Here is a 13,387-nt window from a genome sequence, read left to right on the forward strand (position 1 = left end):
GTTCCAAACAAGTTTGTACATATGGAGTAGGGTTGCAGCGGTATACCGGTTTCATGGTATACCACGGTTTGAAAATTGACGGTTATCATACCATGTACATTTGCTTATCTACGGTATTGAGAAAAAAAAATGCAACCAGACAGAGAATCTCACACGCACATCTCCTTTACTCCTTGTCTGCCTGTCAACTTGCGACACACACACACACACACACACACACACACACACACACACACACACACACACACACACACACACACAGGTTTATTCGGTCTGGGTTGCGGACAGCAGGGAAAGAGCAATGCCATGGTTCTCCCATTGAAGATATTTCGGCAGTGATAGACTATTTAAGACTGCCGAAGCAGATTTAATGATAATCTCGCAAACAGCTAAAGCAGACATGGGAAATTTACAGCCTAATTTATCAGGCTCATTTATCGTAAAAAGCGTTTTTATTTTTCATTGGATATTTCAGTTAACTTGCATTGGGACGCCATGCGTCTCCACAAGCATTTAACATGCTCATGGTTGCAGATAAGAGACGATACACCCCCAGTTTGAGATTTATACTTGCGCAAAATGGAAATATTCCGCCTAATGTTATACTTATTTTGTGCAATCTGGCAACCATGCATGTGAGTGTGCTATTTCTATCTGGCTTTCCCCTTTGAACAAACTTAGCGATCTGTAGTGCAATATTCTGCTCAAGGAAAAGTGTTATACAGCTACGGTGTCCATTTTTTAGGCTGCTTGTGATGTTTGGTGCAACTAATTTTGCAGGAATACCTTCTCAGTGATAAAAGTAGATCTCGGCATCATTGACACATGGAGGAGTAATCATTGACATGCGAGCAAAATCAAGCCAGAGACAAATAAGTATATGCATTTATTTTTTGTGAAATTTAGAAATGTTGAAGTCCCTTCGCGCCTGTATGTTAATCTAATTCTTGCAGTATTAATTTATCATAGTCATGCAGTCTGTGTTATTCAGTTGTGTGATGAAAGTCAAACGTTGACATCAACAACAAAAATAATGTCATGATGCATGTCCTTGTACTGGAAATCCATTAACAAAACTATGCAACATAAAAGGAAATGCAACCCAAGATACATTAAATACAGGTTATTTTTAATCTATGGCAGGTCGCCACTTGATGTCCAATGTAAAATCTGTCCTGAAGCAAAACCAGTTGAGCACCACTGAGTTAAAGCCACAGACAGGAGTAGTCTGGCTGTGCTGTCGTGCGCTTACAATATATGTTAACTGTTAATAATCATAGGACATTACTTCAAAAGCTCACACAGCTGATGTTATTTTTCATTTAGTAGTTAATTTATCATATAAACTAACATGCTTTAGTTATATAACATGTTATAGTTACATGCTATTTTTTTATCAAGTTTATAATTCAATTTATTGTTATAATTCTGTCAGCATTTATTTTATTTTCAAAAGGGAGACTTTTTTTTACACATACTTAAAATAAATGGTTTCAAGTTTCAATTATAATAAAGTGTTTGCTCAAAAAAAAAAAAAAAACTTCTGTTTTCACTGATAATAGTAATTGTGTAGTACCGTATAACATGATATTTTTTAACCCTAATATGGAGTACAGCTTATTTCAGCAACAACTGTTCTGTTTGTACTTACCAAGGAGAAACAGTGAGGGTCCATAATACTCTGCATTACTGATGATGTGTTTCAGAGAGGTAGGGAGGGACCCATCCATTACTATTAAGAGAGTGCAGAGGCAATGAACATCATGATTAATTTCAGTAAATGGAAAAAAAAAACCTCACTGCTAACCAATATTTGACCATTATAGTACTATTAACAACTATGAGTTTTATACCATGACGAATGCCGTCAGAGAATGCAGGGTCCTGAATGGCTTTCTTCAAGAAGTTCAACATAGATTTCAACAGAGCTGCCCTCTGAGGGATGCACTGCACTCCTGTCACGAGAGAAACATTTTTATCATCCAATAGTCCAGTTTTTCCTATAATAGGTATATTATGACATATAAAAGTATATAACATTATAACAGACTTGCAAGGAAGTGTAATTGTTGTACCTGATCTAGGGGTGCTGGCTGCATTGCTCTGTGCTCTAGAGTCTGTCTCTGATCTGGAACCAGAGGAAGTGGAGGGGCCAGGACTGCTCTCCATGGCAACCTCTGACACTACAGTGACAAGAGCATTTATGAATAACTTCAGCAAGTAACAGACATGCAGGATAAAATATGTAAGCTTTCAAAATATTTTAAGTGTGACTACATTAAACTAGGGCTGCAACATCTACTCAATAAATATCAATAATGGAAAACAAAAACAAATGTGATTATCGATTAGTTAGATATTTTCGGTAACCACGGAGAAGCCCCATCAGTGACAACACTTCACAGCCAAGTGAAAAATGTGTTGCAATATGAAACTCGCTTGAAAAACAATGGTTGAATTTGAAGCGGAAAAAACACAACCCAAGCCGTCCAGCACAAGAGAGCACTTTATAACACTATCATAATAAGTTTAATGAGGACCAGTTGCTGCATCAGGACCATTGACAGAGTGCTTCTGCTGTTTGATGTGTGAGAGTGGTTTCTATCAAGCGCATTACTTACATTTCACTGCTATTTACTATGTTTTATAATGTAAACAGGTTATGAATTCAAAATTAGCTACATATTTCGCAAAACTGTTTGTTCTTACCACAAGCAAGTCTCAGTTAAACACTGAGCAAGCAAGCACGCACCTCTGTGTCAAACCAATTGCAATGGAGCACAATCATTTTGAATAAACTATCCAACATCATACCACGATTTCAGTTTCGATGTAATCAGTTGTGCAGCTTTCATAGAAATTAGACTAAAGTCTCAGCAGTCAAGGTGTGCAAGTTTTTATATTGTTTTGTCCTGCTCATATAAGCACATGGAATACAGTTAGTCAGAAAACCCAAACAAGACCAACACTGACTGATATACAAAGAAAAAAAAAAACACCTGTATGGTCCAGAAATTAGACATGTAACAGGTCTTTGAGCATGATATGAAGTAGACCCGTTTCAAATATTCACCTGCAGCTGAACAGCTCTGATAATAATAGCCTAATAGCCATAGTGATCATGCTTCTTTTCATATCAAACAGCATTATCATATAAAATATTTACATTTTGAAACATTAACAAATTCAATCTCCATTCACATACACAGTCTGTCTACTCATATACAATGTCTTTAATACAACTAAATTAAATTATTTTAAAACATACAAAAGTTACAATTCTGTCCTCATTTACTCATCCTCATGCCATTCCAATTGTTCGCATATCTTCAAATACGGCTCATAGAACATGATGCATCAAGTTTGAACATGATAGTGCAAATGAGATTGAAGAGGTAAAATGGAGAAAAAGACTTTCAGCGGATAATAATTTTCATTCATTTAAATTCTGGTCCGTTCCTCGCAAAAGCGATTGCATGGTTTCACTTAATATAAAGTAAATTAAGAGCCTTACAGAATACTTTATTTGTACCATTTTGAAGCTCGACATTCCAGACACCATTCATTATTTTATAGTATAGAAAAGAGCAACGCAGGACAATTTTTTTCTTTTTGTGTTCAGCAGGTATGGAAATACGCGAGGGTGAGTAAACAATTACATAATTTTTCTTTTTGGGTGAACTATTCCTATAACTTTAAACAGTACAACAAGTAGTTAACATGACAGAGGTGATACTAACTGTCCATATCGGTGTCCATGTCCTCTGTCTCATTAGCTGTGTTGGGCCTCTGGATCTTTGGTTTGATTACAAAAGGGCACTCTTTTCTGGAGAGGTCAACCTCATGCTGCAGAGAAAACATTGGGATCACATTCCATCAACAAAAGGGCAGAGGGCAAAGAGCTGAATTGTCTATGCATGAACATGTGACTGAACAAGCTGTACTGTAGGGGCTTTCAGTACCTCTAGTCTGCAGATAAAGATTGAGAGGCCGCTGTGGGACTGAAAAGCAGCCATGTCCAGATTGGTGATGAGATCCACAACTCTCACTGCCCTTGTTACAAAGGTGATCTGGTCCTGCTCGTCCCCAAGGAACTTGATCACCTAAAGTGGAAGTGATATGGTTTAAGGTATATCCTCACAGAACACTGACTCTGAATCCAGATGCATAAATGAGGAAATACAGAAGGTGGAGAAGAAACAGGCAAGCACCAACCTTTAGCAACGCCTCCATCATACCACAAGATACTAAAGCCTCTCCACCTGCATCATAACTGGCCAGATGATAGAGGAAGGAGAAGAGGGCCGTGGCAAACTGGTGTGGATACGGCTCCATCAGTGGGTCTGAAATCCCCATCAAACATGAGAATGTCACAAACCAAGAAACCCAAGATAAGAGCTAATTACAACAGAATCAAACAGAGCTAAAATATATTTTCTCACCAATCATGGCCTGTATACAGTTACGGACAAGCACAGGTAAAAATCCATGGTAGGATGCTGTTCCTGTACAATCGATAATGTTAGAGAGCTTTGGTGTCCTCTCCAGGTGGACTATGGACGTCAAAGTGCGTAAAGATGCGGCCTTGATGTCCTGCAATGTAATATGTTTGAGAGGTCATCAAAAACATACTGGGTTTAAAATAAAATATTTTATCTAAAAGCATCTTTTCTCATTTTTAAAAAACATTATCTAAAATGTTACCACTGTATTTCATTGGCTCTGCACTTGTACAATTAGATTAAAGTCATATCTAATGCATATTTTTATGATTTTATGGGAAGTGTACATAGGAATGATTAATACTTAAGTGAATGTAAACTTTGCAAGCACTCTAAACAATAAACAGGAATTATAGATGGCATTATAAATGGTAAATGGTAAATGGTCTGCGCTTTTATATAGCGCTTTTTTCTAACCTCAGAGGTTACCAAAGCGCTTTACACTGTGTCCCAATCACCCATTCACACACACATTCATTCACCAAGGCGCTAGCCTACCATTGGGAGCAACTTGGGGTTCAGTGTCTTGCCCAAGGACACTTCGGCATGTGGAGTGGTGTGGGCCGGGATTCGAACCGCCAACCCTGCGATTGGCAGCCGACCCGCTCTACCACCTGAGCCACAGCCGCCCTTATTATAGTGCTAGAGTGAGAAGAACAGAGAAGAAACTACCCACCACCAGCTGTCTGTCTGTGATCTGAAGCACATCCACTAGCTCCTCTATAAGCCCGTTATAGAGTATGCTGTTGGCTGACTCCTGGAGGGCATTGGAGTACACTGCAAAAAAAAAAAAAAAAAAAAAAGAAACAAATAAAATCTACAAAAAACACCACCCTCAGCAGATAGACAGTAATAAGCTAGGGCTGTTTTATGAAAATAACTGCCTGTCCTAATTTTGGCCACTAACTCAGGAGCCACTCACCGAGTATGGAGATGGCATGTAGCCTGGCTTGCACGGCCTGCAGCCTCCTCTTGTGGTTGGAGAAGCCATGGGCCAGACGAATATGTGTGAAAAGCAATATTTGTTTGTCTTTAGGGATGTTGTACATGGCCGTCAGAGACTGCATGATCTCAGAAGGACTCTCTGAAATCTAAGAGTGCACCGGGAAAAAGCACAAATTAGATTCAAGTGTAATCAATAACTATTAAAGACCAATGTGCTTCTATTAACTATTCCACAATGAAAACAACCACCAGAACCCACCTTATCAAGTTGTTCGATATGAATGTAGTGTAGTGTGTTGCTGCATGCCTGTTGAGAGGGAAATTACAACAACAAAAAGTTTAGAAGGCAGTACACAAAGACAACTTAGAACAAAAACAATTGTTTTGTTTAACCAAAAAGTGTGTTCAAATAAAGGGAAGAGTGACTCAATGCATACTTTCTTCTCAACTTTGACCTCCGAGTTGGGTTCTGCATAGAACTCAAAGTGCAATGTTGTGGCACTAGGTGGATACTTCTGCACAGCATAAACAAAGAGTCATCACAGAATGAAGAAACACACTAGAAATGGCTTAAAGGGATAGTTCACTAAAAAATGAAAATTCACTGATTTCCTCACCCTCATGCCATCCTCAATACTTTCTTCTACTAAAAGATTTTTAGAAGAATATTTCAGCTCTATAGGTCCATACAATGCAAGTGAATGTGATCAGGCCTTTGAAGATCCAAAAAGGAGATAAAGTCAGCATAAACATAATCCATCAGACCCCAGGTGTTTAATCAATGCCTTCTGAAGTGATCCAGTTGGCTTTGGGTGAGAACAGGCCAAAATATCGATGTACTTTTCACTGTGCATCTTGCCATTGCAGTCTCTAGGCACGATCATGATTTATTTTTTATTTATTTTTTTTAAGTACATTTTGGTCCGTTCTCACCCAAAACCAAATGGCTCGCTTCAGAAGACATTAATTAAATCACTGGAGTTTGACTTCGGGTCTGGATAGTTTTTGTAATGAATGCAAAAATAAACAGGCTTACCGAATTTGTATTGCCACGCCCTCTCACTCACAGACACGTGAACGGACGAGATAGGGGCTTTTCACACAAAATGTGTTTTTGCACGTGTCTGTTCTGTTTTCCCATTCCCTATGTAAACACATTCTGGATGAATGTCTTTGATATTTGCACCCGTTTACGGTTTCTCTTATTAATGTTGCCTACAAGCTTACTTAAAATATAGCCTATTGCAACAATACTGTCTAGGAATAAATTAGATAGTTAATTTCGGGTTTGGTTCTGGCTTAAAATCTGACGTTCGTCTCATTCGGGCCACACGGTCTCGGGTACAGGTCGGGTTCGGTTTCATTTTAAGGGCCGTGCAGACTTCTACCTACAGAACTGAGATATTCTTCTAAATATCTTTGTTTGTGTTCTACAGAAGAAAGTCACACATCTGGGATGGCATGAGGGTGAGTAAATGGTGAGAATTTTCTTTTTTGGGTGAACTAACCCTTTTAAAAAAAAAAAGACATAAATAGTTAAAGTAGCTGTAAATCTAACAAGCCTCCCCCCCCCCCCCCATTCACACAATTACATAGCAGGATAAATGAGAATTTTATATAATAGTAATAGCATACCGACAACGGCAGGTCTCTGCAGCACTCAGCAAGACCAAAGCCATTCTCTTTCCCACCCCAGCTCTAAAAGAGGGAAAAAAGAATCAGGAAAAGGTGTAGAATGAAAGACAACAACCCTCAGCCTTGATATGCCACTGAACTAAAATTAGAGATGTCCTGATCGATCAGCTGCTGATCAAAATCGGCCGATATTAGTCTTAAATCCGTGATCGGCCGATCGTGCCTATATTTAGGACCGATCTTTTTTGCAGCATGCAGGCAATTACACATACACTGCTCCTCTAATGAATTTGTGCTTTCTCAGCTCTTGAAGCATGACAGAATGGACTATGGAGGATGAGTTGTTGGCAATTCTAAGCATTCACAAAATTAAACTTTCAGACATGATCTAATTGAGATGAATATGCTGGTTTGTTTTTAAAAATGTGTAAGAACATTAATTTGCCCATTTTCTAGAGTCGTTACGGTAGTTATTCTGACTCGTTCCACAGTGAACAGGAAGAGGACAGAGGCTGCTAACAGATTTAAAAACAAATAAACAAGCAAATACATGATACACAAGTTGTGACAATCAGACGTTGTGTTAAGTGATAGAGACTGTTTGAGCAATCATGACCACTTTTAGCGTTACTCTCTTTAACATGAGCACTCTTTCATCAGTCACTCATCCCAATTTAAATCAGATTAAAGTTGGTCACAATACCACTAATAATAAATATAATCGTTTAAACTTCAATAACGACACCGCGTCTTCATGCATTTGCCTAATAATTAGTGATTTGTATTACAGCAAAACTCAAATACAGCTAACAGACCAAAGATATTAATGGTTTTTCACTGAAGCAGTTTTAGAGTTTATTTTTTTTAATGCATCTCTGCGGTGTGTGATGCGTTCATGGTTTTTACTGGTTGTCAGTATGTCACAATGGCATTTTGATATTAATTATTAACTTCGTTATTGTCTAACCTGTTCAAGTGTAACTGTTTACACCACGTTTAAGTGGAATTGCAAAATTTGGAATACCTTTTAACGGAATAATTTTTTTTGTTGTGACTATTCAAGTCATTGATATGGTGAATGGTGTTTACACCATTTGTAAGCGTATGCAAGATTTCTATTCATCTATACAGAACTCAGTGGATTTGTGATTTATTTTTGTACCTAAATATTAAAGTTAAAATAAGCTATTACACCATTCCAAGTAGAAGTTGATTTTATATGTGAGTTTTATAATAATGCAAGCTGAAATAAGTTAAATGCATTAAGCTGAAGACATCTTTTAATTTGTTTACTTAGTTATTTTTGTAAACAAATAAAAAACAGTCTGCAGCTCCATTATCTAGGCAAATACAAGTATCGGATCGGGACTCGGTATCGGCAGATATTTAATATTTAAATATCAGATCAGGAGCCAAAAATTTGATCGGGACATCCCTAACTAAAATCATGAGTGCACCTGTCTGTACAGAACCAGGTCAATTTTGCTGCTTCAGGTAGAACACTTCAAAACACTTAAAACAATTGCAACAATAACTCAAAAGTGCACACTCAAATTAAAGATGCCATTCTTTAAACATCACAACTGACAACTAGACAAAAGATGAGAATGGGTGTTTTTAAATATGCACGTGGTCACAGAAAATTTATATCAAAAGCCTCTTATTTAGCAGCTGCTTTTTGAACTGGTAGATCAATCACCTTCAAGTATCTTTAAATCTTCATTGATCGAAACTTGCCATGACTATAAGTAGATCTCTCATACCTCAGCCAAATGTTGCAGACGAGCAAGCAATGGACTCCTTTTATCTGAGCCCAGTCTGGTGATGTAGTTGGAACGTTTGCTGAACACATACAGGAGATTCAGCACAGACAGAACCACCTGCATGTCACATGATGCTAGAAGGGTGGTCAAATGCTACAGCCACAAAAGAAAAAAGAAATGGTCAGTCAACTCCTGAAGCAGCATTAAAGGCTAACAGAAGTGAATGGGGTTGTGGTACCTCTATAGAGCTGTACAGGTGTCTAGAAAAGCTGTATTCGATCAAAAGTGCAGTGAAGTTGAGCACCGCCAGCAATAAGGCTTTCAGCTGCCCATTCTCTGGCCGGTCGCACACCAACAACCACGACATGTTCTCCACTGTCTGACCCGCATCACAGAGGATGCCATCAAAGCGGTCCAGCAGGTCCACCCAGTGGTATAGCTCACACTGCCAAGAGAAATAAGCAGCAATAAGAGATCTAAAATGTACCAAGATGACACAGATGTATGGTCTACTGTATGGTCTTATTTCTCACCTTGCCAATGTTCCATGTCTTGATTTGCTGCAGTTCCAGCAACAACTGTTCATCGCTACATCCCTTCAGCTTCTCTATGAGAGTCCTACAGTCTGCAGGCTGGGAGGGAGGAGCACAAGAGCATGTCAACAATGACGAAAACCTTCAGCACGCACACAAACAAAATCAAACACTATGTATACACTGTAGATATTCCTGCATACTGACCGCTTCAGTAGGGGTTTTCTTTAATTTGCTTCTGTCGACCTTCATGGTCAATTTCTACACTCTGTTCCTGTGAGAAAAACAGAAATTAGTGTATGTGAATAATACAAGCTTAGTCAACTGAACAGTGAATAATATTCAATGACATACCACATGACATTTAATCAAATTTAGCACTGCCTAACATGGAATAATTACACAATCATGAATAAACAAGGAGCCAAATTTAGGCCCAAATGAAAACACACTGATGTCACACTAAACATACATCAGTGCGATGTGTTTAGGAAGGTAACCTGAAAACACAAAAATATTTAAAAAAAGAACTCACTGTATATGATTTGGCAATTCCAACTTAACGGCATTTTTCATGTGCAAAACCTAAAACAAAAGAGAAAGATGAAAGTGAAATGATCCCCAACAGTAAACAGAAGAACTCAAAGAAAACACACATGCTCTACAGTTTTACACTAAGGAGTAGTCAAATTAAAAATTAAGTCTGGCTTAGGGAAATCCAAGTAAAGACCGACAAAGAGCCAAAGAATAATGACAGCTTGGGTACGAACAACCCACATTAGTTCAGATACTGGGCACACGCAATCTCTCTTCTCAAGCATGTTCTTAGTTAATCGAAACAATTAAATTGCTCCTTCTGGAACAAGCTGTTAATGTTACGTTTAATCCTGAGAAACCAAATTGATTTAGGACCTTGAACCCGGTCAATGAGAAGCACTGGCCTGTGACCAAGGAAGCTGACATGGAAAATGAACACAAGCCACGTTAAAATTACAAAGCCTAAACAAAAACTTTATCTAGCTCTACATTTATAATGTTAGTGCAAGCACAACAATTAAGTTGTTAGCAGAGAACCTAAATATAATGCAAACGACAGATCAACACAATGGCCATTAACTGAGCAGCTACTTACCGAATATCAAAAATTACAATAACATTAGCCAACCAGATCTTTCCCCATTAACGAAAGTACAATACAGTAAACAAATAACAATGCCCTGGGAGTGAGTGTAAAAACAACCAACAAACCCATTAAAATACATGAATCAACTGCTTTTAATAACAACACGACAGAAACGGAGGGCAACATGCAGCTAACATGCTAGCTAGTTTTTCCTTGCTAATGAGCTACCTCAGTCAGCAAAGCTATGGTTTGCAGATAAACACTGTCATTGCGGACAAACATATTTGAACTTTTTTTTAAATAGCACGAATAAAACAACGGTCGCCAGTCTTCGAATATGTAAATAAATAACACCAAGCTGAGTGAGGACATTTGACCGTTAGACGCTCGTGCGACATCTTTGATTCGGAGTTCGCGAAGCTACACAGTTTTGAGGAGCAACACACAATTCCGTTCAACATGTCAACACAAACCAGCACAACCTAAACTCACAGTTAAAAAACATTTACCCAAAGCATTTCTTGAAACAAACATTCACCAAGTCCTTAATATAACCATGGACCGACAAAGTATATGTCAGGAACGAAGCTACACTGATCCATATTTTACCTCAAGGCTGCACACATGCTCTGGTCTAATCTAGAGCGCGGCTCAGACCGGCCTGCTCCAGGAAACCCGCTCAGATCTCCGGCTCAGAAAAACTGCGTCTGTCACAGCGCGCGCACACTGACACAACTGTACCGTGTATTATTCACGCATTTTCAGCCAACGCATTTGTCTGGATGAAATGTAGCTGGTGATGCGCACAGTGCCGGCGGGTGATAAGAATGCGGTGCATGCGCTGGTTTGGTGGGTTAGCTGAGAAACGCAGAATATCTCGCTGAATCATTCTCCACTAGGGCCTACCTTAACACTGACTTCCAGTAGACGGCTCGATTTCTCACTTTTTACTGCTGCAATTGTGCGTAGCAACATTTGGGGGCGAACGTGGCGTCACACATGATGTCTACTTTATTGAGAAAAATCTGTATTTATGCGTACTGATATTGTATAATCTGTCCAGTATCAATCCAAATAAGTAAATGAGAGTTATTGATGTTTGGGTTTTAAGTTTATACATGATAGAATAAACTTAAGCTGATCTGATAAAGAAGAAAAGTTTATGCATTTCCAAATTTGGTGCCATTCACTTGCATTGACCTAAAGCACTGAGGTGTTCTTCTAAAAAATATTTGTCTGTGTTCTGCAGAAGGAAGTCATACACATCTTAGATGATATGGGGTGAATAAATGAGAGAATTTTACCAATTTTACTTTAACCAGATCATTAGACCTGTAGAGAAATCTATTTTTATTATGATAATACTACTGAGACTTTTGTTCAAGTGGACACTAAAATGTTTTACAACTGAAGCATCATTATAATCTTTGTTTAGTTTACATTTTAGGCCATTTTAGCCACACAGACCCATATTATCATAATATAGCATTAAAAATGCTAAGCAAATGAGTTGTCTGGGAGTGCATTTACATCCTAAAAAACTAATTCTTCCCTCGCGGAATACTGTAGGCCTATATTTATGTCCCAAACAGATTAGAATGGGTACACGTTACATTTCCACCTAATGTCTTTAATTCCAAACAGCGAAATAAAAAGAATTGATTTGTCAAGACTTTTATAGTATGCTTCACTTGACGACCCAGCATAAGCATATGTATGAGCATCAGTACAGATAACGGTCTCATTCAAGGTTTTGGAGCCGTGATGATTGAAAACTCACAATCATACGACCACATACATGCAGCAGAAAATCTGAGATTTTACATTTCATATAAGCACATGCTATCACACAGCTATCACACTTGTTCTTACGTCGCGATCTCATGATGGAAAACGCTTTCCCCTATAGTCCGTGTTAAGATGTAATTTCACGCACGCTCAATACATATCTATCATTTTTACAGTGATCCTGCATACATAATGTCCATACATTGGTGTATTATCGATGCGCGCGGATAGACACTCACATCACAATGCTCGTCAGTCCGACCGCAAATTAAAAATGGCGGTTTATTTCAGTGAAGTGCCCGGTCTTTGCGACCAAAACACTAATTTTACCCACAGTGTTCACGCACAAGTCACAAGTAAACCCGTATGTTTCTGTTTACGGTCACTCTGGGTCAGCCACATGCGTCTACGCCAAACAAAGACTAATTTAAGCTCTTACCTCGATTGCGCCTCAACATAACTTCTCCATCTTACAGCAGCGAGTGGGGATGTACATCTCGCGATATTTCAGTATGGTTCCTCTTCACCAATAGTAACCTGCTGCAGACACGCAGACCGGCCCCTTGAGTGATATGTTCCCAGACAGAATCCTAAAAATATCATCGGAATAATCGAATACAATTGAGTACAATCCATTTTCGATCCGACACGAATCCCCTTGTGGATCTCTTGAAGCTTCAGATACACCAAAAGCTTTAACCTATGTGTGGTGTTTCGGGTCTGTGGGACCAATTTTCAGTGTTAACTGAGAGAATAGTGATACAATGAATGATTTGTTCAACCTGAAATTAATTGGTCTTGCCTTATCTGTTAAGAACATGTAAAAGAACACACTTTTATTGAGTGCACATTATGTACTGCAAAATGTTCCTGATCCATGAGATCACTGCGTGCAATGTCTAAAGTTTGATTTTGAGGTAATTATTTTTATTTTTTTTTATTTTTTTATTTCATCTATCTTGAATAATTGTACTGTATATGTATGCTTATGTGATATCTATCTATCTATCTATCTATCTATCTATCTATAGATAGATAGACAGATAGATAGATAGATAGATAGATAGATAGATAGATAGATAGATAGATAGATAGATA

The 13,387-nt window shown here is 38.3% G+C and overlaps 1 protein-coding gene across 5 annotated transcripts in view; it reads right to left on the minus strand.

Annotated features, from left to right (window-relative positions):
- Positions 1–12,761, minus strand: part of LOC127618638 (E3 ubiquitin-protein ligase HUWE1-like) — an 81,273-nt gene extending 68,512 nt beyond the window's left edge. For 4 of the 5 annotated variants that reach the window (XM_052091209.1, XM_052091208.1, XM_052091210.1 and 1 more), the window contains exons 1-18: positions 12,729–12,761; positions 9,914–9,963; positions 9,586–9,652; positions 9,379–9,477; positions 9,084–9,290; positions 8,846–8,998; positions 7,083–7,145; positions 5,885–5,962; positions 5,707–5,754; positions 5,425–5,593; positions 5,179–5,279; positions 4,443–4,593; positions 4,216–4,343; positions 3,963–4,103; positions 3,741–3,846; positions 2,076–2,183; positions 1,854–1,955; positions 1,652–1,732 (exon numbers count right to left, since the gene is read on the minus strand). In XM_052091209.1, coding sequence (XP_051947169.1) covers positions 1,652–1,732; positions 1,854–1,955; positions 2,076–2,183; positions 3,741–3,846; positions 3,963–4,103; positions 4,216–4,343; positions 4,443–4,593; positions 5,179–5,279; positions 5,425–5,593; positions 5,707–5,754; positions 5,885–5,962; positions 7,083–7,145; positions 8,846–8,998; positions 9,084–9,290; positions 9,379–9,477; positions 9,586–9,630 — 1,780 coding nt within the window. In that variant the 5' untranslated portion in view covers positions 9,631–9,652; positions 9,914–9,963; positions 12,729–12,761. Of the gene's footprint in view, positions 1–1,651; positions 1,733–1,853; positions 1,956–2,075; positions 2,184–3,740; positions 3,847–3,962; positions 4,104–4,215; positions 4,344–4,442; positions 4,594–5,178; positions 5,280–5,424; positions 5,594–5,706; positions 5,755–5,884; positions 5,963–7,082; positions 7,146–8,845; positions 8,999–9,083; positions 9,291–9,378; positions 9,478–9,585; positions 9,653–9,913; positions 9,964–11,110; positions 11,331–12,728 lie in introns of those variants that run through there. The other variant, XM_052091207.1, reaches the window with a different exon arrangement.
- Positions 12,762–13,387: the final 626 nt, after the last annotated feature.

The sequence above is a fragment of the Xyrauchen texanus genome, chromosome 25, assembly GCF_025860055.1.
Source record: "Xyrauchen texanus isolate HMW12.3.18 chromosome 25, RBS_HiC_50CHRs, whole genome shotgun sequence".
Taxonomy (NCBI): domain Eukaryota; kingdom Metazoa; phylum Chordata; class Actinopteri; order Cypriniformes; family Catostomidae; genus Xyrauchen; species Xyrauchen texanus.